The 25,025-nt window shown below is 47.1% G+C and overlaps 1 protein-coding gene across 5 annotated transcripts; it reads left to right on the top strand.

The window, feature by feature from the left end:
- Positions 1 to 8,887: 8,887 nt before the first annotated feature.
- SPDYC (speedy/RINGO cell cycle regulator family member C) lies at positions 8,888 to 24,090 on the top strand. Of its 5 annotated transcripts, XR_008290262.1 has the most exons (8): positions 8,888 to 15,300; positions 16,139 to 16,324; positions 16,590 to 16,648; positions 17,114 to 17,199; positions 17,301 to 17,472; positions 17,555 to 17,897; positions 22,352 to 22,465; positions 23,191 to 24,090. XR_008290262.1 is itself a non-coding variant. In XM_053202951.1 (7 exons), exons 2-7 carry the CDS (start codon positions 16,183 to 16,185, stop codon positions 22,390 to 22,392), a joined length of 843 nt encoding a protein of 280 aa, XP_053058926.1. In that variant the 5' UTR covers positions 8,888 to 15,300; positions 16,139 to 16,182; the 3' UTR covers positions 22,393 to 24,090. The 5 variants fall into 5 exon arrangements, 4 of the variants coding, with proteins under 4 accessions (XP_053058926.1, XP_026901234.1, XP_053058924.1 ...); XM_053202951.1 differs by having other exon boundaries at positions 22,352 to 24,090; XM_027045433.2 differs by lacking the exons at positions 22,352 to 22,465; positions 23,191 to 24,090 and adding an exon at positions 18,090 to 18,329.
- The last annotated feature ends 935 nt before the right edge of the window (positions 24,091 to 25,025 follow it).

Here is a 25,025-nt window from a genome sequence, read left to right as displayed (position 1 = left end):
TCTCTCTGGATTTTGAATCAGAATTAGAAAGCCCTTTTCTACTCAGAGGTTAAAGAGAAGTGCACCCATATTTTCTTCTGGTGCTTTTGTGGTTTTGTGTTTTACGTTCAGATTCCTGAGCCAATGACTCATGTATAGGGTAAGGAATGGGTCTATTTTTTGTCTTTGTCCAAATGGTTAGTCAGTTGCCCCACACCATTTATTATAAAGGCCATCTTTTCTCTAGTGAGTTGAGATGCCTTTGTGCCTCCTTTCCTATACCAAATTTCCACGGTAGTCTGTTCCATTGGTTTGTCTACCCATCTAGCACTGCTATGCTGTGTTAATTACAGAGGCTTTATAGTAGTATGTTTTAGAGCCTGTTGGTCCTCTGTATAGCGATCTGTCGTGTGATAGCTCTCGATCTACTGTGTTTTAGCAGCTTCTGGGTGTGCCAGGAATCTGGGAACAGTGTAGGGCTGAGGACTCTGGCTAATCTAGCTGTTAGGCAAGTGCACAGTCAACTCAAGGCTCCACGGAGGCTGAAGCCTGCACAGTCACCTTCTAAGCTCACCCATGTGGTTGTGGGTTGGCCTCAGTTCCTCCCTATCTGGAGACCTCAGTTCCTTCCGGCATGAGCCTCTCCATGGGACTGCTCACAGCATGGTTTCCCTCAGAATAACTGATCCAAGAGGGAGAAAGGAAGAGAGGCCCAATGTGGAAACCTCGGTTTTTATAACCTAGTCTCAGAACTGACATATTATCACCTCTGTTGCATTTTATTGGTTCAACCCAGGAACAGTGTAGGAAGGGATTACAAAAGGAAGTGACGTCACTGGGGGACACCTTGGAGGACGGCTCCCAAATCTTTCTTCTTGTTGTTGTTGTTCCCAGTATTTTCCTGACTACTTTTTCAGCGTGAACTTTAGCATCAAGTTGTCTAAGTTGCTGGCTATTTCTATTGGGGTTGCGTTAAAATAATAAATTAACTTGGGGTGCCTGGGTGGCTTAGTCAGTTGAGCGTCTGACTCTTGGTTGTGGCTCAGGTCGAGATCCTGGAGTTGTGGGATCGAGCCCCAAGTTGTACTCTGCGCTGAGTGTGGAGCCTGCTTGGGATTCTCTCTTCCTCTGCCCCTCTCCCCCACTTGCATTTTCTCTCTCTCAAATTAAAAAAAAAAAAAAAACTTAACAATAACTGACATCTTTATAAAGTTGATGGAACCCCCATTCCAAGAACAAAGATGTTTTCCCATTTGTTCACACCTACTGTTGTGTCTTCAGCAATATTTTACTTTTATTTTTATTTTTTTAGCAATATTTTAAAGTTTTCCTCATTTAGGCTTTACAGATTTCTTGTTAAGTTTCTTCCTAGGGAATCAATCTTCTTTGTTGCTGTTGTAAATAAATTTCTCTGCCATTACATCTTCTGATTATTGTTTATTGTATATAAAGACTATTGCTTTCTGTGTGTTAATTTTCTATCCAGTCAGCTTATTAGAAATATTTTATAGTCTGAGTTAGTTTTATCATCGATTTCCTTGGGTTTTATAGGTATACTGTCATTATCTCCAAAAAGGCACACTTTTATGTCCTTCTTTATCATTTTTTATGCTTCTAAATTATTTTTCTTATCTCCCACATATGGCTAATACCTGTAGTAAAATGTTGAGTAGCAGAGAAAGTGGGCATTCCTGTCTTTGTTCCTGAACTTCATGAAATGTTTCTAGTGTTTTCACTTTTAGTTAGATACTGGCATCAGAATTAAGATATATAATATTAGTGGAGTGCCCGGATGGCTCAGTTAGTTAAGCATCTAACTCTTGATTTTGGCTTGGGTCGTTGAGGTTCGTGAGATCGAGCCTCACTCGGACTCCGCACTGACAGCAAGAAGCCTGCTTGGGATTCTCTCCCTCCCTCTCTCTCTGCCCCTACCCTGTTCACACACATGCTCTGTCTCTCTCTGTCTCTCTGTCTCTCTGTCTCTCTCTCTCTCTCAAAATAACTAAATAAATAAATAAGGCATGTAATATTAATATATTTTAAGATTATACAATTGCTGTTATACTTAATAATATGTGACATTATGTACATATCATACATCTATACATGCATATATTAACGTATACACATATATACTATATATATGCATATATAAAATATCTTTCAATTTCTATGTTCTTCAATGTTTTTGTGAAAACAGGGTGTTGAATTTTGTGGAAGGTTTTTTTTCATCATTAAGAATAAAATCATACGGGGCGTCTGGGTGGCTCAGTCAGTTGGGCTTCCGACTCTGGCTCTCACAGTTGGTGAGTTCGAGCCCCGCGTCGGGTTCTGTGCTGCCAGCTCAGAGCCTGGAGCCAGCTTTGGATTCTGTTTCTCCCTTGCTCTCTGTCCCTCCCCCACTCACACTCTCTCTCTCAAAAATAAATAAACATTAACATTTTTTTTTAAAGAATATAATCATACAAATTTTCCCTTAAATCTGTTAATATGCTGTGTAATATTAATGGATCTCTTACCATTGAGCCCATCTTGAATTTCTGGAACAAAGCCCACTTGGTCGTGTGTTGGAGGAGGTCATCCAGAGGACGTGACTGCCAGTCGCCCCTCCAGCTGGACCCAGGCAACTGGGGGCTCCTCACCCTCTCCCCCATCCTCGGAATGTGTGTTCTGTTTGCCTTCCCAGCCCGAGAAGCTGTCCAGGAACACAGCCTGATGATAGTAAGGTCATTTTAAATCGGTTTGTTTTCTTATTGTTGAGTTTTAAGGGTTCTTTGTATATTTTGGACAACAGTCCCCTACCCGATGTGTCTTGTGTAAATACTTTCTCCCTGTCCTTGGCTTGTCTTCTCATTCTCTTGACATTATCTTTTTTTTTTTTTTTTTCTTGACATTATCTTTTGCAGAACAGAAGTTTTTCATTTTAAGGAAGTCCAGCTTATCATTTCTTTCTCTCATGAATCATGCCTTTGGTGTCGTATCTTAAAAGTCATGATCTTACACCTTCAATGTCATGTTCTATGTCAATTATACCTCAAAAGGACTGGGGGCAGGGGAGTCATGGCCAGACTCAAGGTCGGCTAGATTTTCTCCAATGTTATATTCTAGGAGTTTTATAGTTTTATATTTCACATTGAGGCGTATGATCCGTGTTTAGTGAATTCTTGTGAAGGGTGTAATGTCTGTGTCTAGATTCGTTTTTTTGCGTGTACATATCCAGTTGTTCCAGACCGATGTTGAAAAGACTGTATTTTCTCCACTGTATTGCCTTTGTTCCTTTGTCGAAGATCAGCTGTTTATATTTATGTGGCTCTATTTCTGGGCTCTCTATTCTGTTCCATCGATCTATATGTCTACTCTCCCCCCCCGCCCCCCACACCACACTGTCTTGATAACTGTAACTTTTCAGTAAGTCTTGAAATCAGGTAGTGTAGTCCTTCTGCCCTTCGATATTGAGTTGGCTCTTCCGGTCTTCTGCCTCTCCAGGTAAACTTTAGAATCCGTTTGTTGATATCCACAAAATTACTTGCTGGAATTTTTGTTAGGATTGCACTGGATCCATACATCAAGTTGGGAAGAATCGATATCTTGGCAACATTGAGCCTTCCTAGCTATGAATATGGAATATCGTTCCATTTATTTAGTCTTTGATTTCTTTCATCCGAGTTTTACAGTTTTCCTCATATAGATTTTGTATACGTTGTGGTAGATTTATACCTCAGTATTTCATTTTCGGGGGATGCTAATGGAAACGGTTTTGTGTTTTTAACTTCAAATTCGACTTGTCCGTTGCTTGTGTATAGGGAAGAGATGGACTTTTTTTATTTTTAAGATTTTTTTTTTTTAAGTAATCTCTACACCTAACGTGGGGCTCGAACTCACAACCCTGAGATCAACAGTCACATGCTCCAATTGAGCCATCCAGGCACCCCAGAAAGCAATGGACTTTTGTATATTAGCCTTGTATTCTGCAAACTCGCTATAATCACTTATTCGTTCTAGGAATTTATTCTTGATCCTTTCAGATTTTCTACATCTATGATCATATCATCTACAAACAAGAATCAGGTTTATTTCTTCCTTCCCAATCTGTACCCCTCTTATTTCCTTTTCTTGTCTGATTGCATTAGCTAATACTTCCAGTGCAATGTTGAAAAACAGTGATGACAGGGCACATCCTTGCCTTGTTCCTGATGTTATTTGCACAGCTTTGAGTTTCTCACCATTAAGTGTGATGTTATCCGTGGGGTTTTTGTCGATACTCTTTATGAAATTAGGGAAGTTTCTCACTACGCCTAGTTTACTGATGGTTTTTATCACGAATGGGTGTTGGATGTTGTTGAATGCTTTTTCCGTATCTACATGTGATTTTATTTTATTATCTTTTTAATTTTTAATGTTTATTTTATTTTTTGAGGGAGAGGGAGAGAGAGAGAGAGAGACAGAGTGGGAGCAGGGGAGGGGCAGGGAGAGGGAGAGGCAGAATCCGAAGCAGGCTCCAGGCTCCGAGCTGTCAGCACAGAGCCCGACGAGGGGCTCGAACCCATGAACCGTGAGATCATGACCTGAGCTGAAGTCAGACGCTGAACCAACTTAGCCACTCAGGCACCCTCTATTTTATTTTTTATTTTAGAGAGAGAAATAGCAAATGGAGGAGAGGCACAGAGAGAGAGAGAGAGAGAGAGAGGGAGGGAGAGATTCTTAAGCAGTCTCCACCTCAGCACAGAGCCCCACCCAGGGCTCCATCCCACGACCTTGAGCTGAAATCAAGAGTCTGAAGCTCAACCAACTGAGCCACCCATGCACCCCTGGAGCTCTTCACCCTCACAGCCTGCCCTTCCGCCTGGGCAGAACCTCTGCCCCACACTGCTAGGTAGTATTTTCATTATTGGTACTTTTTAGAACTTTGTATTCCGGTTTGTTTTCCCCAAATTACTTTTGGTTTTGTGTTTATGAATAATTTCTCATTTTATTGTGTCGTGCTCAGAGAATACTGTTGGCATTTCTACTTTATCGAACTTACCGATGATTTCTTTGCAACTGGAGCGTGATTAGGGTTTGTTTGTTGTTGTTTTGAATATTTTGTTTCTTTGGATTCATGGTTGTTTCTTCTTGGGGGGGGAGTTTCCTCAGTTGATGTGTTTCATTTTCTGATTTGGGGTTCTTTTAATTAATGAATTAAAAAGTTTATTTATTTTGAGAGAGAGAGAGTGTGTGAATGAGCAGGGGAGGGGCAGAGAGAGAGGGAGATGGGTATGGAGGATCAGAAGCGGGCTCTGCGATGACAGCAGCGAGCCCGATGTGGGTCTTGAACTCATGAACAGTGAGATCATGACTGAGCAGGAGTCCATCGCTTAACCAACTGAGCTACCTAAGTGCCCCTATTTAAGTAGGCTCTGAACCCAATGTGGGGCTTGAACTCGTGACCCTGAGATCAAGAGTCCCGTGCTCTCCCGAGTCGGCCAGGTGCCCCCCACCTTGTTTTGGTTTTTAATAATAGCTCCATACAGATCTGTTAATGATCTTCCTTTTCATTTTTGTGGTATTGAGTGTTTTACAAGATTCCTAGTTCAACAGCACTCTCTCCTGTCAATATAGCAAAGTCCACAGTTGAGTGGATTTTCATTTGTTTGGTGGGGGGAGGGGCTTGTGGCCTCCAACTTTTCCCTTTTTGCATTGTAAGACCCTGAATTTTCCCCTTTTGTTTTTTACCCCCTCCACCACCCAGTTGCTCAAGGACACCCCTTGCTCATTTTCGCCTTTTTTTCCTTCTCCCAGAACCTATTTTATTTTATTTTATTTATTTTTGAGAGAGAGACAGAGACAGAGCGTGAGTGGGGTGGGGCAGAGAAAGAGGGAGACACAGAATCCGAAGCAGGCTCCGGGCTCCGAGCTGTCGGAGCAGAGCCGTAGTGGGGCCTGAACTCCAGTGGGGCCTGAACTCCAGTGGGGCCTGAACTCCCCAACGGAGAGATCATGACCTGAGCTGAAGTGGGAGGCTTACCCGACTGAGCCAGCCAGGCGCCCCCTTTTTTATTTTTTTAAGTAAGTTTTATGCTCAACGTGGCGCTTGAGCTGATGACCCACAGATAGGGTCCGGTTCCATCAACTGAGCCAGTGGGGCGCCCCAGAACCTATGCGTTTTAAAGACTGACACCCCCCCCCCCCCCCCACCAAATCCCATCCACTTTTAAATTCCTTCCCGGTAGTGTAAGCTCTGACCTCCCAGGACATTCTCCCAGCATTTTCAGACTGTGGCAGAACATCTTAGCGGCGGAGTTTCTGGATCAACCTTGGGCCCTGTTGCCAACACCTTGTCCCTGGTTTCTCTGCCCGCGCGCGAGGAGCTTGGTGGCCGGCGGGGTGGGGTCCGTGCTGTGATTGGGCGGGCTTTCTTATTATTTACAGTTATTTTCAAGTTTGGACACTCTCTACTTTCAAGTTATGCTGAGGTTGTGGTTTCAGCAGAGTTTTAATCCCCACTCTTGTTATTCTGATTTGTTTGGGGAGGAAACACTGAGAAATGGGGATCCAGGCAGCTGCTGTGGTCCTCAGCTACCCCGAATTTCCCCCCCTTTTGTTTTGTGACTTTTTAAGACAGAGTTTTGTTCATTAGCTTTCACCCTTTCTTACGTTCCAATATTTGCGTTTGAGGTCATAACTTCCTCTCTGAGAATTATTAGCTGTGTCGCCCAACTTTGATATGTGATATTTTCATTATGATTGCAGTCTAAAACAACACAAACCTATAACCTATTTTCTAACTTTTGTTGTGTGTGTGTGTGTTTTTCCCTTAGCCCGGAAGTGTCATGAAACGTTTCTTAGTGTCCAATTTTTTTTTTTCTATTTATCTGTTTATTGGTGATGTTTAACTTAATGGCACTGTGGCCAAAAACCACAATGATCTGAGTACTTTGAAATTAGTTGAGGTGCATTCTGGTCTAGAATTTAATCAATTAATTTATTGGAAAATGTTCTGCGTATGCTTTTCTGCATTTAGGTGCACCGCTCCCTATTTGTCCACTAGGTCAAATTCATTAACCACTTTCTTAGTATCTCTTATAGCTTTGCTAAATTTTTTGCCTGCACACGCCATCAAATCTACAACTGTGATTTGTCTGTTTTTCCTTGTGGTTCTATCCATTGATATATATATGTTATGTGTATATGTTATATATATAAATTTACATACTTTTATTGCTTTATTGCTATTTGTTTTCCCTTGTGGTTCTATCTACTATGTATATACTTACATACCTTTATGGCTTGTGGACTTTATTTTTAAGAGTAAATAAACTTAAAATTGCTATATATTTTGAAAATCATGATGCAAGCACCCTCTTTCTGTCAAGTAATGCTTTTAACCTGAAATTTATTTTTTTTCTGATACTAACGTAGCTACTCTAGCTTTCTTTTAGCATTTGCTTGATTTTTCCCCTATCCTTGTGCTTCCAAACCCTTTATATCCTTCTGTTTTATGTGTATCTTGTATAAATAGCATGCAGTGCTGATATACTATTTTATAAATAGTAGATTAGTTAACATAGTGTAAATTACGCTGTGATAAGTGCGGTAGGCAGAATAATGCCCTCTCAGAGATGTCCACATCCCAATTCCTGGCAACTGTGACCATTTTCCTTACGTGACAAAAGGTACCTTGCAGGGGCGCCTGGGTGGTTAAGCGTCTGACTTTGGCTTAGGTCATGATCTCACAGTTTGAGTCTGAAGCCCAGAGTCAGGCTCTGTGCTAACAGCGCGCAGAGCCTGCTTGGGGTTCTCTCTCCCTCTCTCTCTGCTTCTCCCCGACTTTCTCTCTCTCTACAAATAAATAAAAATTTTATTACTTCTTAAAATTTTTTTAAATTTTTATTTTTGAGAGAGAGAGAGAGAGAGAGAGAGAGAGAGCGTGTGCAAGCTGGGGAGGGGCAGAGAGAGAGAGAGAGAGAGAGAGAGAGAGGTGGAAGGTCCGAAGCAGGCTCTGTGCTGACAGCAGACAGCTCGATGCAGGGCTTGAACTCACGAACCGCAAGATCATGACCTGAGCCAAAGTCAGATGCTTAACCCACGGAGCCACCCCGGCACCCCATAAATAAAAACTTAGGGGAAAAAAAAGGTACTTTGCAGATGGGATTAAGTCTAGGATCTTGAGCTGGAGAGACTATTCTGGATTAACTATTCTGGATTACATCGGGTGGGCCCGATGTAATCATAAGGGTCCTTAAAAGTGGAAGTGGAGTCAGAGTTAGAGATGTTCTCTCTGCTGCTGTCTTTGAAGGTGGAAGAGGGAGGCTGAGCATCAAGGAACGCCGGCCACCTGCACAAGGCATGGGACCTTCCTGACACCTTGACTTTAGCACAGCGAGACGCACTTTGGACTTCTGACCTCCAGAACTGTAAGGTAATAGATTTGTATTGCTTTAAGCTGCTAAATTTGTGGCAGTTTGTCACAGCCGCAAAGAGAGATCCAATGCAACTCCAAAAATCTTGGTGGCTTTCAAAAACAAAAGTTTATCTCTTGCGTAAATTGCATGCCCTTTGTGAGTTTGACTTTGGATCCATTTCGTGTCTTCTTTATTCCCGACTCCGGGCTGGAGAGGCTGCCCAGTGCAGATGGAAGAGAGCAAGGGCAGAATCATCCTGGGGCTCTTACAGCTTCTGCTCAGATGTGGCACAAACCATCTCTGTTCAAATTCCATTAGTTGAAGCAAGCAACCTGGGTAAATATCAGATGGGGTAGGGAGTAGAATTGTCCCAGAGGAAGGACGCCTGTCTTATTGGGAGGGACTAGCATGTATAAAGGCCCTGGGGCAAGCAGTGGAGGGACAGAGTTGACCGAAGAATTGACAGAAGCTGGTCTCCCTGAAGGGCGCTTGGAGGGGCAGGGCCAGGGATTGGTTGGAGAGAGGAGCAAGGCCAGATGTGCAGGGTGGCAGGGCCTGGTAAGCCATCTATTCATCCAGTGAATACGAACAGAGTGCTTACACAGTAGGCTCTGAGTCAGAGCTGGAAGTTTGGGGACAGATGAGGCCGACAGGGTCCCTGATCTGAAGGCAGTGACCTAGTGAGAAGTAACAAGGAAGTGAGACGATTGCAGACAGTGATCCTATAAGGACCACAGTTAAGGAGTTTGTATTTTGTTAAAAGGACTATTTTCTTTTCAGTTTTTTAAATGTTTATTTTTGAGAGAGACAGACAGACAGAATGTGAGAGGGGGAGGGGCAGAGAGAGAGGGAGACACAGAATCCGAAGCAGGCTCCAGGCTCCGAGCCGTCAGCACAGAGCCCAGTGCGGGGCTCAAACCACAAACCGTGAGATCATGACCTGAGCTGAAGTCAGACGCCTGACTGACTGAGCCACCCCACCCAGCCACCCCAAAAGGACTATTTTTAAAAGATCATTGCAGCTGTAGAGAGGGTCCAAAGCACAGGACGTCAGAGACTGTCCAGTGGACCACTGGGGTAGTCATGCTGGAGCTGATGCCCAGGAAGGCAGTGGAGAGGAGAGGTGGGCATGAATTAGGGAGAGATTTTTGAGCTAGAATCCATAAGATACAGTGATGAAATGGATGTTGGGGGTGAGAAAGAAAGTAGAAGTCCTTCCAAATTCTCACCCGAGAGAACACTGCCCAGCAAGGGGAATGAAGAAGCAGCTTGGGGGGGGGGGGGTCCTTACCCCAAAGTAGACCTACTGTGTGCTTCCCATTTACATAAAGTTAAAAGCAGGCGAGACTAAAAACTAACCTATGAGGATAGACTCCAGAATGGTGATTCGTCCTGGGGGAAACAGAGAGGGAGGGGACACCAGAGACCAAGCAGGGCACATGGGCCGCTGGCTACACAGGCGTGTTCTGAAAATTCATCCAGCTACTCATTTCTGTTCTGTGCACTTTTCTATGCGGCTGCTGTGCTGCAATAAAATATTACATAAATAAATAGAATAAAGAAAGCATAAAAAAGTGAAAAGCAATGACCTCCAGTTTTTTGCTGTTGCTCTGTTAATTGAATTTAATTTTAAAGTTTATTTATTTGTTTTGAGGGAGAGGGAGAGAGAGAGCACGCACAAGCGAGGGAGGGGCGGAGAGAAGGAGAGACAGAATCCCAAGCAGGCTCCGCACCATCAGGGCTGAGCCCAGTGTGGGGCTTGAATTCACAAAGTGTGAAATCACGACGCGAGTGGACAGCAAGAGTCAGATGCTTTGCCAACGGAGCCACCCCAACGCCCCTGTTGCTATGTTAATTTTAAACAACTATTGGTAAGTAGATGGGGAAACGGAGGAAGGGACAGGTTCATGGGGGCAGATGAGGAGAAAACAAGCAGAGATGTCCGAGAGGCAGCCAGGGGTACAAGTGTGGATTTGGAGGAGTGTCAGGGCCGGGAAGAATCTTTGGAGCCTCTGGAAGGATTTACAGCTGGTGGAATAAATAAAGCAATTCAGGGAGCAAATCGGGAAGCAGGTGCCAAGGCAAGGGGCCCAGAACCAGGCCTGGAAGTTTGGCTGTCCTCTGCCTCTTGGATCCACGGTAACCCTCTGGGCATGCGCACTCGGGGCTCATGTCCAGCTCCCCCCTCCTCCTATCCCTGCCCGCCCCTGCCCCCCAGCCCCCAGGCCTGTGTCTCCATCCAAGCCAGCCCCCTACAGGTCTACCCAGGGCAGCTTCAGCCGCCAGCCTCTGGCTCTTTCTTCTCCAGGGGTCTACCCTTGGCTGCCTCTCCTCTTTGGCTTTTTTTTTTTTTTTTTTTTTTTTTGGTCTCTCTCTGGGGCTTCTTGAGGCCCTTGAATGGGAAAATCCCTACCTTTGAAATCCCACAATCTATTTTTAAAAAATCGATAACTGAACATCATCACAATGAAAAATCTCCTCTGTGAAAGATAATGTCCAGAGAGGGGAAAAGATGAGCTATAGTTTGGGAGAGAATATTTCCAAATCATATATCTGACCAAAGCTTGGATCTAGAATATGTAAAGAACTCTCTAAACTCGACAGTAAGAGGGGCGCCTGGGCGGCTCAGTTGGTTAAGCGTCCAGCTCTTGACTTTGGCTCAGGTCACGATCTCATGGGTTCATGAGTTCAAGCCCCGTGTTGGGATCTACGTGACAGCGTGGATCCTGTTTGGGATTCTCTCTCTCCTTCCCTCCCTGCCTCTCCCACACTCGTGCACCCCCCCCATCAATAAATAAACATTAAATAAAAATAAACTCGACAGTAAGAAAACAAATCATCCAATTAACAAACAGGCAACAGACTGGAACAGACACTTCGCCCGAGAAGACGCATGGATGCAAAAGTGTCCCGGGGCTGCCGTGTAACAAAGTACCACAACCCGGGGGGCTTCGAAGATACATCTCATCTCTCACAGTGCTGGAGGCTAGAAGCCCAAAGTCAAGGTGTTGAGGGGCCATGCTGCCTCTCTGGTGGGTGCAGGCCATCTCTGATGTTCTCTGGCCTGCCACCACAACAATCTCTGCCCCTGTTGTGACCTGGGTGTCTGCCCTCTGAGCGTCGGTCTTCACCTGATGTGCTCCTCTGTGTGCCCGTCTGTGTCTCTTCTCTTCTTCTAAGGACACCAGTCATACCGGACTAGGACATACCCTAATCACCTATGACCTCATCTTAACTTGATTACATCTGCAGAGACCCTATTTCCAAATTACATCCCATTCACAGGAAACGGTGGTGGCGGGGAGGGGGGTGACCTCAACACATCTTTTGGGGTCAGCAGTTCAGTCCACGACAGAAAATAAGCGCACGAAAAGATGTTCAATATCATCAGCCATCAGGGAAATGCGAATCACAACCACGCAACTAAGGAAACCGAATAAGAAAGACGCAGAAGTATGTAACACATTATACAAAGAGTTCCAGTGAAGACTGTTTAATTAAAATCTGTCGCCTCGAAACCCAACGATCAAAAGTTTATATGTGGATGACGTCCGAGTACTAAAAAAAATGGTGAAGAAGGTGCATGTTCATTTACAGGTGGAAATAACTAGAAGGGTAGAAGGGGTGCCCAAAACAACAACAACAACAACAACAACAACAACAACAACAACGGACTAAAAAAGAAGATTGGTTATTCCAAAACTGTCTCTGAAAAACGGCCACTCTGAAAAACAGCTTGGCAGTCTCTCATAAAGTTAAACATACATTTAGCACAGGACTCCTCCTAGGTGGTTACCCTACAGACATAAAAACCTGTGTCCGTGTAAAATCCCGTACATAAATCCCTATCGATGTTCATAGCAGCTTCATTTGTAATGGCCCATACTGGAGATCACCCATTCCATACAGTGGAATACTAGATGGTAATAGAAACGTTTGGGAATAAAAAGGAAGGAACCGTTGATACGTGCAACAACCTGGATGGGTCTCAAGCACCTAAAAAAAAAAAAAAAAAAAAAAAAAAAAAATCAAAAAGGGAGCGTTTGTAAACACTGATGAAATCCGAATAATATGTAGAGTTTTGTTGTGCCAACGTCAGTTTCCTGGTTCTAACTGCTCTCTGGTTATGCAAGATGTTACCCTTGGGGGAAGCTGGGTGAAGGGGGCACAAACACGAATGAAAGAGGAGAGATCACAACCAACACAGCAGAAATAAAAACAATAATAAGAGAACATTAGGAGCAATGATGTGCCAATAAAATGGGAAATCTGGAAGAAATGGACAGATGCCTAGAAACGTATAAACTACCAAAACTGAAACAGGAAGAGATAGGAAAATTGAACAGACCCATAACCAGTAAAGAAATTGAACCAGTAATCAAAAGTCTCCCAACAGGGGCACCTGGGTGGCTCAGTCGGTTGAGCGTCAGACTTCGGCTCAGGTCAGGATCTCACACTTTGTGAGTTCGAGCCCCGTGTCGGGCTGTGTGCTGACAGCTCAGAGCCTGGAGCCTGTTTCAGATTCTGTGTCTCCCTCTCTCTGCTCCTTCTCCACTCATGCTCTGTCTCTCTCTGTCTCTCAAAAACGAATGAACGTTAAACAAATTAAAAAAAAAAAGTCTCCCAACAAACAAAAGTCCAGGACCGGATGGCCTTCCAGGGGAAACCTACCAAACATTTAAAGAAGAGTTAACACCCATTCTTTTGAAGCTCTTCCAAAAAATAGAAATGGAAGGAAAACTTCCAAACTCCTTCTCTGAGGCCAGCATTACCTTGATTCCAAAACCAGACAAAGACGCCACTTTCCTTACCTCTTAAGCAACATCTGTGCGAGTCTAAATTCTTTCAACATAAAAAGTGAAAAAAAAAAATTCTCCCCAGTGTGGAGTGTCAGATGCCCAAGGCTGTCACCGAAGGGATGGGCCTGAAGCACACCCGCAAGCTTTTTTCTACCAACCTACTGAGGGGGAGGGGTCAAAACTACAGCTGGCCTGGGGGAGTCATTCATTCATTGATTCATTCATTCATTCTGAACACCTCCTCCATGTCAGGCTCTAGACCAGACAGCCAGGCTCCCTGCCTTATGCTTCAACGTGGGGCCTGAGGCCAAGAGACCCCAAAACATCCAGATACCCAGAAACTCGGAGAGATTGAAAGACAGCAGAGAGATCAAGAGATTAAGCGACTCAGAAACCAACAGTGCCTGGGGGACACAGAGCAGGAGGGGCAGTCCCTAGGAATGAAAATTCACACTGGCAGCCAGGGCCGAAGCCTGAGCCTGGGAGCAAAAGCAGAGACGACTGCTGGGTGTCCAACCAGTGACAAGCAGCTGGGTCACAGGAAGGAGCCTGCATCTGAGGTCCTGGGACCTGAGCTCCAAACCTGGTCCAGTACTCACCACCCATGTGGCCCAGCCACATTCCCTTCATCTTTCATTTAAATGTCAGAGGTCGAGGCCCTGAGCCTCAGTTTACCATCTGAGAAATGGCAACGGGAACCACAAGACCTACTTCCCAGGGGCAGGTGTGTTGGTCCCGTGACTTGAGCCCACTTGGGACTTGGAGCATAAACGATTCAGCTTCTTTCTGGCCTCCGTTTCTATTAAAATATGTATTTTATTTTTTATTCTATTATTTTTAGGTTTATTTGTTTATTTTGAGAGGGGGAGAAGCAGAGGAAGGGCAGAAAGAGAGGGAGAGAGAGAATCCCAAGTAGGCTACGTGCTGTCAGCACAGAGCTTGAGGCGGGCCTTGATCCATCGATGGATAAAGGGATAAGCAAACTGTGGTCTATACACAAAATGGAATATTATTCAGCCGTAAAAAGGAAGGACATCCTGACACATGGTAGGGCGTGGATGAACCTTGCAGACATGCTAAGTGAAGTAAGGGCATCCCAAAAAAAGCCAACCCCTGTGTGATTCCACCTGCATGAGGTCCCTAGAGTAGTTGACTTCACAGACGCAGAAGTAAAATGGTGGTTGCCATGGACCATGGAAGGGAAACAGGGAGTTACTGTTTAACAGGTAAAGGCGTCCAGTTTTGCAAATGGATGGTGGTGATGGTTGCACACTAGGAATGTACTTAAAACTACTGAACTTAAGGGGCGCTGGGGCGGCTCAGTCGGTTGAGCGTCCGACTTCCGCTCAGGTCATGATCTCGCAGTTGGTGAGTTTGAGCCCCGCGTCGGGCTCTGTGCTGACAGCTCGGAGCCTGGAGCCTGCTTCGGATTCTGTGTCTCCCTCTCTCTCTGTTCCTTCCCCGCTTGCACTCTGTCTCTCCCTCTCTCTCAAAAATAAATAAAGATTTAAAAAAAATTTTTTTTAAACTACTGAACTTAAGCATGGCTAAGGAGGCAATTCTCATTATGTATATTTTACCACAATAAAAAAAAAAAATTGGGAGCGTCACCCGTCAAATGTGGAAAGAAATGCAGGTGCTGACTGTCCCATAGGGTTGGAGAGGGAGTAAATGAAGCGGTGAAGACGAAAATCTTAAGGGCAGGTAGGGGCGAGGAGAGGGCTTGACTGTCTTTGGCAAAGGCCTCCTCTCCAGGCTTGGAGCCACAGGCCCGGCTCCCCCAGCCGCTAAAGGATCTTGGGAAGGGGATGTGGACTCTGGGAATTCTCGTGCCAGGACACTCTCTTCTCTAGCTCCGAGGTTTTTGAGATTCCTGGATCTGAAACAAACACACACACAGCCAGCGACCCTGCCCCAGCAAGGCGCAATCAGTGAACGGGGCCCAGGCCTCATTTCCGGGCCCTGCACCTTGGCTCCACCTTTATAAAGAGGTGGGGAGGGGGCCGTGTCGCCATGCAGGCCCTGGGGTCCCGCCGGCCTGCCTTTACCCCTCTTGAAGGTGGTGCAGCTTTGGAGAAGCCCTTACCCGGGGAGCCGCAGCTGGGAGGCGAATGTGGAGACCGAGCTGACTCCAGGCAGAGGTGAGCGGTGATGCCTCGAAGCCCCGCCCCCTTCCCAGGAAGGGGCCTGATTGGCGGAGGGCTGCGAGGGCGGGGCAGCGCCGGGGCTCTATAAATACAGCCGCTCTGCGCCGGGAGTTATGCTGTAGGTAATGCCGTAGCTCAGGTAAGGCCTTTTGGAGGAGGCTGGGCTGCTTGTGGGAGCCTAGGTGGAGGCCCCCAGGTTGGCCACGGGGTGCCGGGCCGCACCTTCTGAACCCCGTAGTTGGCGTCTCTCCCCGTAGCTTGAAACGTTTGAGGTGCCCCCCGCTCAACTTGCTCTAAAGGCACCCCCCCCCACTCCCGGGCCTCAGTTTCCTCTTCACGAAGAAAGGGGTTGGTGGTCCTTCCAGGTATGCCACTTTGGTGTGGGGTGAAGGGGTAGTTGGGAGTTGGGGAGCAATTAAACTCTTCGGCTTTGGGGGGGTCAGACAGGCCCCACAGTTAAGTAGCCGCGAGTCTTGCCCGCTTCGGGTCCTGTGTTTGCAAAAGGGGTATTGGGGTGTACCCATCTTCTGGGGTTTAGCGCTCAGCGGCGCCAGAGGTGCCTCTCGCTCCCATTCTTGCTCTCTGGCCTGGCCTGGGGGGGGTGGGGGGGGGGCTGGGACGCGGTGCGAGAGCTGCAGCAAGTCGGCTGCATTTCTGGCCTCCCCAGCCCACGCGTACCCCAGTTTCTGCCTGCTCCGAGCGCCGCCCCCACCCCCATCTCCACGCCCGACTCTCCATCTTCTGGAGGCCCCCTGTCTGGCCACCCTCGACCCCCTCGACGTGTGGGGGGCAAGGGGGTCGGGGCGGAGTCCCGAGGCTACTTTCTCCACAGGCCATCCTGCCCCACCGCGCCCTACCCGCCCCCACCCCCATGAAATGAGCGACACTCAAGACTTTGCCACTTTCCCCGTGGTTGCCACCCAGGTGAAGCTGGGGGGCTGGAGCCGTCAGGGTGGGGGCAGCGTGTCTCTCTGCCCGCGCCCGCACCAGGAGCTCCAGGCCTTCCTCAGCCTTCTGGGTGAGTTCCCGGGGTGGGAGTGCTGGGGGGGGGGGGTTGCTGGGGGACTTGGGGAGACCCAGTGTGAGCCAGTGTGAGAGGTGGGACCTGCCCAGGGCAGGCATCTGAAATCTCTGTCCCTTCCCTTCCCAGGTGACCCCAGAGAGAAGGGGGGGGGGGGCATGTCAGCAAGTGGGTTGGGTGGAGGCTTGGGCTCTGGGGTGCCACTCTTGGCTTGTGTGGGGGTGTGGTAACCCCAGTCCATCATTTCTCTTCTCTACTCCAGAGCACAGTTTCCTGCAGGAATTCCTTTCCAGAGATCCCTGTTTCCAGATTTCAGATAAGGTGAGGTGACACGGAGTAGAAGCCCAGTCACAAGAGGCTTGAATGCTGCTATTTCACTGAGTCTCCCGGTCTGATGGAGGGAGCACCTCCCTTTTAAATCCTTGTTTTGTGTTGTTTTTTAAATTATTTTTAAGTCTATTTATTTTTGAGAGAGACAGAGACAGCGTGAGCAGGGGAGGGGCAGAGAGAGAGAAGGGGAGAGAGAGAATCCCAAGCAGGCTCCGCACTGTCAGGCCAGAGCCTGACGCGGGGCTTGAACCCAGGAGACCGTGAGATCGTGACCTGAGCTGAAATCAAGAGTCAGATGCTTAACCGGCGGAGCCCCCCGGGCGCCCCTAAATCCTTGTTTTCACCCCACTACTTCCCCTGGGTTCTCTAACCTGCACCACGGCTTCCTTGGGTGCAAAGCCCCTCACGGCCCACTGTCCGGGTGCCTGTCACCTCTGCCCCCCTCTGTGTCTGCAGTATCTCCTGGCCATGGTGCTGGTCTACTTCCGGCGTGCCAACCTGAAGCTCAGCGAGTACACCCACAGCAACTTGTTCTTGGCGCTGTGAGTGCCCAGGGCAGGAGGTGGGGACCCTTGCTAGGAGTTGTGGGAGGGGGCAGGGCAGATGCTTACTTCTGCTTTCCGCCCCCTGCTTCCGAGGCCAGGTTTCTTGCAAATGACATGGAGGAGGATCTGGAGGACCCTAAATGTGTGATTTTTCTGTGGGCCCTGGGAAAAGATTGGCGTCGTCAGGTGGCAGACTTCCTGCACCAGAGGGATAAGCTGTGGGCCCGGATGGGCTTCCGGGCCATGGTGAGCCGCCAGTGCTGTGAGGAGGTGAGGCCCCGCCGCCATCCTGGGGTGGGGGAACAAGGCCGGACCTCCCACCCCCATTGACTACCCGCTCTCCTCATGCCAGGTCATGGCCAAGGAGCCGTCCCATTGGGCCTGGACTCGAGAGCGGCGTCCCCACCACGGTGGAGCTCAGAGGGGCTGCCCAAAGGCCCGGGTGCCCCTGCCTGGAGGCCCCGGCCTCTCGCCTCCTCACTGTTCCCTCTGTGGCTTGCTCCCTGCCCACGGCCTCTGCAGCCACCAGCCCCGCCCCTTGCCTGTCTTATCCAAGTGCCCTTCCCCAAACCCTGAGTGCCATTGCCCTCCCTCCCAAGCTTGTCTCTCAGTGGCCGAAGACCCCTTGGTGGGGGGCTTCCTCATCATCCTGCCCCCCCAACTGCAGCTGGAGCCGGGCACCTACACTCTCCACAGTGAGTTGGGGACAGGAGCTGGGGGTGGGCTTGGGAGCTCGGGAGGCAGATGTGGGGCCCAACAGAATGGGAAGTAGGGGCACAGGGCCTGGGGTCCAGCAGGCCTGGGCGCGCGTCCCAGCTCTGCCACCTCCTAACCGTGGGCGCTTGGTGGGTTTCCTCTCTCAGCCTCTCCCTGACCTTTCTCCCCAGTCCTCCCGAAGCCTCCACCGTGCCCTAGGTGCTGATATTTGCAGGGTGAAGAGCAGCCCGCCTGCTTGTCTGCTGACCCAAGCCCTACTGGCTGTGGGCGCCCCCCCCCCACCCCGGCCTTCTGTCTTATTGGCCACAGGCTGGCAGTGCTGCCCAGGCCCCCCAGTCCCCTCCTCCCAACTGTACCCACTCTGACCCTGGCCCCTCTAATAAACTCGTGTCTACAGGACACCGACTGTGCTTAGGCCCTGGCCTGGCTCCTTGACCCAGGGTAGGGGTAGGGAGGGAATTGGAGGAGGGGGGGGGGTCTGCCAGCTTTAGGTATCAGTGATTGAGACTCACAAGCAGAGGCTCTGTAATAACAGTTTTCCTTTCCATTGATGACCGGTCATCCTGAGCCTCAGTTTCCCCTCTGTAACATCACCTATGCATGATGAACTGTACACACAGCGTAGCTGGGGTTGAATGAGATGAAAATACACGCAGTCCTTACAAGACCCTGGAACCTGTAGGACAAAAGAAAGCTTAAATGGAGAAGTACTCTGTGGTTAGCTCAGACAGGGCTGCAGAGCCTGGTCTGTTTAGGAATGACACTTGGTGACTGCCCTGGGCTGCAATCACATATAAGGTAATTCTTATAATACATCTACCCCCATCCCCAAAAGTCAACTTGTTAATGAGGGAGCAGAGAAGGCTTTCCAGAGAAGGTGGCATTTGAACTGGGCCTTGAACAATGTCAAGTTTGGCCACGAAGGGACAGAGATTGGGAGGTAGGATATTCTTGGATAGTCTAGAGTCGAGACGAGCACTTGGTCTCTGATGTCAGACAGCTTAAATCCAAATCCCAGGTTCCTGTGTGGCCTTGGCATGTTCCTTAGTTTCCATTGCCTCATCCGCAAAATGGGTATTACTCTGGGATGGCTGTTGTGTGAGGTTTGAATTGCATTAATCCCAGAAGGTTTCAAGCTGTCTCGGGAACAGAGCTCAGGGGCGCCTGGGTGGCTCAGTCCGTTAAGCGGCCAGACTCCATCTGGGCTCAGGTCTCGATCCCAGAGTGATTGTGAGTTCAAACCTAAGTTGGGCTTCATGCTGGGCCAGAAGCCTACTCAAAAAAAAAAAAAAAAGGAACAGAGCTCAGATGGAAGCCCCAGGTGTTACTAGTAGAGGGAATGCCTAGGGAAAGCCTGGAGGGGAGGGTGTGTTTGGGGAATGGCTGGAAGTGAAGCTGGAAGAGTCCACATGGTCAAACAGGGGAGTCTGGGCACCATTACCTTGCATGCTCTACGAGTGGCTCCCAAAAAGTGTAGAAGTAAGAAAGCCTGGAGGTTGAGCCCATTAGAAGCCAAGACGAGGGCTACAAAGTATTTTTAATTTGTTTTTCAAATAAGTAATATATTCACCTGTACCTTTTAAATTCTTAACCGAGAGTCACCTCCTACCCCTGGCTCCTCTCCCTGGAAGCTATAAAACTTGTCGTTTGTGTCCTTCCACAGAAAGAATATAAACATCCATAACCAAATGTGGTGTAATAAAAATATGTATATATATTTGGTCTTAGTCCCTGGTTCCCGGTACAGAGTTACTAAAACCCTTACAATGTTCTGAGTCATAGGAGTGACTTCTGTTATTCACGGTGAGCCCCTTTGGGCCACACCTGAATTTGTGTTAATGAGGCAACTCAGGGTGGGGCCCCCACTTATCTTCAGAGTGGGGGCTGGTCATCCGAAAGACCAGTCAAGAGTGGGAAGTGGAGGAGAGGAGAGGACTGGACATTGGAATATTTCTGGGTTGATGAACAGAGACTGTACCCGGGCGGGGGGGTGGGGGCGCCTAGAAAGGCCAAGGAAGCTCTTTCCCCCTCTCCACCATACCTTGCCCTACACACCTCTTCTATCTGGCTGCTTCAGGGTTGTATCCTTTATTTTTTTTAATTTTCTAATGTTTATTTTAGTTTTGAGAGAGACAGACAGACACAGCGTGAGCGGGGGAGTGACAGAGAAAGAGGGAGACAGAATCCGAAGCAGGTTTCCAGGCTCTGAGTTGTCAGCACAGAGTCTGATGCGGGGCTCGAACCCACAAGCTGTGAGATCATGACTTGAGCTGAAGCCGGATGCTTAACTGACTGAGCCACCCAGGCACCCCTAGAGTTGGATCCTTTAAACAACTCGTACACAAAGCACTTTCTTGAGGTCTGTGAGTCTTCTACCAAATCAGCAAAGCTGAGGAGGGGGTGGTGGGCACCCCAGATTTGTAGTAAGCCAGACAGGTGTGTGGGTCACCTGGGCATCCCATTTGTGGCTGGCATCTTGTGGGACTGAACCCTTAACCTACAGGATCTGTACTAACTGGGAATTTATGTCAGAAGTGAACTGAACTGTAAGCACCTAGTTGGCAGTGGGGAGTTGGAGAATTGGTTTGGAAAAGTCACATGTATTTGGTATCTGGGAAGAAACACATTTGATGTGAGAAGCGGTGTCAGAAGAAAGACGCCACACCAAATATATATATATATATGCCCCCCTCCCTTTTAAAAACTCAAAGGGAAGAATTCCATGCATCCTGGTGTGTGCTTATCCACATATTTTGAAGACGGTTCCTTATCCATGTTCCTTTTGACAGCTCTATAGTATTCCTCTTCATGGATGGACCAAAATGTAACTTGTTCCTTATTAATTGACATTTAAGTTGTTTCCAGAGTTCTGCTATTCCCAACAGTACTACAGAGTCACTAAGACTGGGTAAGGATATCATTATTCAAAAGTGAAAAGATATCTGTACTCTGGATTCCTAGAATTGCTCGAAGCCTACATCAAAATAGTCATTACAGTTTTTGCCAGAGGTCCCTCTATAGAGGCTGTACCCATATCGATCCCCACTTCCAGCAATACATGTGAACGCTCTTTTCCAGAATATTCACGGGTCAGTAACCTACCAGATCTTTTTATCTTTGGGAAATGATCTCTTGGTGAAGTTCAAATTTGCATTTATTTTTCTTTTGAGTGAATTCAGAGTCATACCTTTAAGAACTGTTTATCTCCTGGGGCGCCTGGGTGGCTCGGTCGGTTAAGCGGCTGACTTCAGCTCGGGTCATGATCTCACAGTTTGTGAGTTCAAGCCCCGTGTCGGCCTCTGTGCTGATGTCTTGGAGCCTGGATCCTGCTTTGGATTCTGTGTCTCCCTCTCTCTCTGCCCTCACCCACCCCTGCCCTGCTTGTGCTCTGCCTGTCTCTTTCTCAAAAATAAATAAACATTAAAAAAATGTTTTTAATTAAAAAATAAAAATTTAAAAATCTTAAAAAAAAGAGCGATTTGTCTTTTTTTCTGTGAATTACCCTGTTCTTTTCCCATTTCTCCTGTTTTCGGTTTCTGAGTGACATAAAAGGGTTTGCAGGGAAAATAGCCCTTCAAGATGTAAATTGTAAGTAGTTTCTTCAGTTCATTACTGACTTTGCTGTGCAGATTTTTTAATGTAGTAAAATAAGTTTTGGGGGGCTTTTGGGGTTTGTGTCATGGTTGAAAAGACCTTTTCCACACTGACATGACTAAAGAATCTTCTCCCTTAGCTCCTGGCAACATTTTTGTTTTCATTTTTTCCTTTTAAATCTTGGGTTCATCTGGACTTTATCATATACAAAATTCCTTCCTATATTCCTAATGCCTTTTATTAAAAAACTCAACTTTTCTCAACAGATTTGAAATGTTACTTTTATTATGTACTAAATTCCTGTGTGCATTTGGATCTATTTCTAGATTTTTCTGTCTTCCAATGATCTATGCGTGTCAATACCCCTCTTTAATTACATTAAATTATCATGGATTTGTTGTGTTTTAATATCTGGCAGAGTTAGTCTCCCCTGATTTTTCTTTGTTTTTGGAAATCTCCTGGTTATTCTTATTTAATCCCTATGAACTTTATTTTTTTAAGGTTTTTAAATTTATTTTTGAGGTGGGGAGGGGCAGAGAGAGAGGGAGAGAGAGAATCCCGAGCAGGCTCTGTGCCAGCAGTGCAAAGCCCAACACAGGGCTCGAACCCGTGAACTAGGAGATCATGACCTGAGCCGAAATCGAGAGTCTGAGGCTTAACCAGCTGAGCCACCTAGGTGCCCCTCCCTGTGACCTTCAAATCAGCTTTTCTAACCACCTCCCAATCAGAATATTAATTGTGATAAATCTGTAGATGACTTTAAGGACAACTGACATCTTTGTGAAGTATCTTGGTATCCAGAATAAAGCGTCTGTCCCCCGACTTCTGCTTCTTTCAGATGGCACCAGTGGCCAGTGGCTCCCCAATTTGTACTTCTGAGAGCTGTTCCCTCCCCAAGCATCTCTGCTTGGAGGGATTGTTCCCAAAGGTCTTCCACTGTCTCCCCAGCTTGGTGAGTCATTAATCCACTTAAGTGGTCAAGCCACATCAAGGGTTCAGTGTTATCTTTGAACCCTCCCGGTGTTCCAAGAGCCAGATCTAATCAGTAATTAGGTCCTATTGGTGGGTCTGTGTGTGTTTTTAAGACTAATTTTTTAAAAGATTTTTATTTTCTGAGTAATCTCTACACCCAACGTGGGGTTCAAACTTACAACCCCAAGGTCAAGAGTCACATCCTCTACCAACTGAGCCAGCCAGGCACTCCAAGTCCTGGTGGTGTTTTTAACAGCTTATTGAGGTCTAGTTGACATACAATAAACCACGTATACTTAAAATGTACATTTTATTTTGACATGTATACACCCATATTACCATAATCGAGATAGTGAACGTAACCATCACCCCAAAAAGTTTCCTCGAACCCCTTGTCCATCCTTCCCTTGCACCCTTTCCTACCTGCCGGCCCCCACTCTCGCCTCCAGGTAACCACTGATCTGCTTTCTGGCACTCAATTGGCATCCTTTCTCTGGAATTTTCATGTAAGTGGAATTACACAGGATGAACTGCCTGGCTTCTTACATTTGTTGTAATTCTGAGATTCACCTCTTGTTCGTCTTTACTGCTGGGTAGTATCCTGTTGTACATGCATACCACAATTTGCTTATGCATTCACAATGCGTGGATGAACATTTGATTGGTTCTAGTTTGGGCTGCCACAATTACAATTTCTATGAATAGCTTTCAGCTCTCTTGCTCTGAGGAGGCCCCAGTGCAACTTTCGTCGCCAGTCCCAAAATCATCTGGCACTAGCCACCTCCACCACGCCGCTTACATTCGAGCCCCAGGAGATCAAAACTGTATACCTAAAGTGCACTGGCAGGGAGGCCGGTGCCGTGTCTGCCTGGGCCTCCAAGATGGGCCCCTTAGGGTCTGTCCCTCAAGAAGATTGGTAACGACATCACCAAAAGAAACTGGTGATGGCAAGGGCTGGGGATGACAGTGAACAGATAGGACGCCATACGGGCGGTGCCTTCTGCCTCTGCCCTGATCATCAAACCCCTCAAGAAACCACCCAGGGACAGAAGCAGGAAAACATGAAGCACGGTGGGAACATCACTTTGGATAATATTGTCAAGTTACTGGACAGATACCGCACCCACCTTTAACTAGAGCACTTGGAACCCACTAAAGAGATCATGGGGATTGCCCCGTCTGTGGGATGCAGTGTGGATGGCTGTCACCCTCATGACACCATAGATGTCAGCAGTGGTGCAGTGGGATGCCCAGCTACAAAGGAAAAGATCTCAAGGAAAGATCGTTTGATGACCGTCCCTACCAAAGCTATGAATATTCATACACGAGTCTTTGGACATACACTTTTATTTCTCTTGGGTAAAAGCCTAGGAGTGGAATAATGGGTCATATATGGTTTTAACTTTTTTCTTTTTTTTAAGATAGACTATTTTTCAGAGCAGTTTTTGGTTTACAGAAAAACGGCTCCTTAAGTACCGAGAATTGGGCACATACCCCCCTCTTTCTCCCTTACATTGTTTCTCTTGTTGTTAATATCCTACATTTGTGTGGTATAATGTCATGTAACTATCATTGTAGTATCATACAGAAGTTTCAGGCCCTCAAGATGCCCCCAGTTTCATCTGTTATCCCTCCCCACCTCCACCAAACTCTTGGCAACCACTGATCTTTTTTTAACTATCTCTAGTTTTGTCTTTTACAGAATGTTACATAGTTGGAATCCTACACTACATAGCTTTTTTAATGGCTTCCTTTTTTTTTTTTTTTACGAGATTATTTTTTTGGGGAGGGCAGAGAGAGAAGGAGAGAGAGAGAATCCCAAGCAGGCTCTGACCTGTCAGCACAGAGCCCCATGTGGGGCTCAGACTCAGGAACCCATGAGATTAAGAGTCAGATGCTCAGCTGACTAAGCCACCCTGACGCCCTGTTCTTTTACTGAGCAATAGGCATTTCTTTAAAGTTTATTTATTCCTTTTGAGAGAGGGGGAGGGGGAGAGAGAGAGAGAGAGAGAGATGGAAGCAGGTGCATTTGAATGGGGGGAGGGGCAGAGAGAGAGAGAGAGAGAGAGAGATGGGAGCAGGTGCACTTGAATGAGGGAGGGACAGAGAGAGAGAGAGAGAGAGAGAGAGGGAGAGAGGGAGAGAGAGAGAGAGAGAGAGAGAGAGAGAGAGAATATCCTCATCATCTGTGCTGTCAGTGCAGAGCCCCAGGTGGGCCTCCTTCCCCCAAACTGTGAGATCATGACCTGAGCAGAGATCAGGGTTGGAGGAGGCAAGAGAGGAAACGGCCGCGTGCAGATTAAAACAAAACAAAACAACAAAACAAAACACACCAGGGGGCCGGTGGCTGGAACTAGGGAATGAATCGTAGGTTCAGGAGAGAAGTAGACGGATCTGATAACTATTTAGGATACATCATATCAAAGTCTAAATCAGCCCGGATTACACACCTAAATATAAACCCTAAAACTATAGATAAGCCTAGTGTTGCTTGAGCAGAGCGTTAGGGCAGGGCTAGGTGAACCATGGGCGTTTCCATT

Source organism: Acinonyx jubatus, chromosome D1, assembly GCF_027475565.1.
Source record: "Acinonyx jubatus isolate Ajub_Pintada_27869175 chromosome D1, VMU_Ajub_asm_v1.0, whole genome shotgun sequence".
NCBI classification, from domain to species: Eukaryota; Metazoa; Chordata; class Mammalia; order Carnivora; family Felidae; genus Acinonyx; species Acinonyx jubatus.
Note: the sequence above shows the minus strand (reverse complement) of the source record. Positions and strands in the feature narration are given on the sequence as shown.

What these genes read in the sequence shown, in the direction of transcription:
- SPDYC (XM_053202949.1), top strand. Translation starts at nt 16,183, where the DNA reads ATGAGCGACACTCAAGACTTTGCCACTTTCCCCGTGGTTGCCACCCAG. An exon ending in AGCAACTTGTTCTTGGCGCT is followed by an intron (nt 17,200 to 17,300) that starts GTGAGTGCCCAG and finishes TTCCGAGGCCAG; the next exon opens with GTTTCTTGCAAATGACATGG. An exon ending in GCCGCCAGTGCTGTGAGGAG is followed by an intron (nt 17,473 to 17,554) that starts GTGAGGCCCCGC and finishes TCCTCATGCCAG; the next exon opens with GTCATGGCCAAGGAGCCGTC.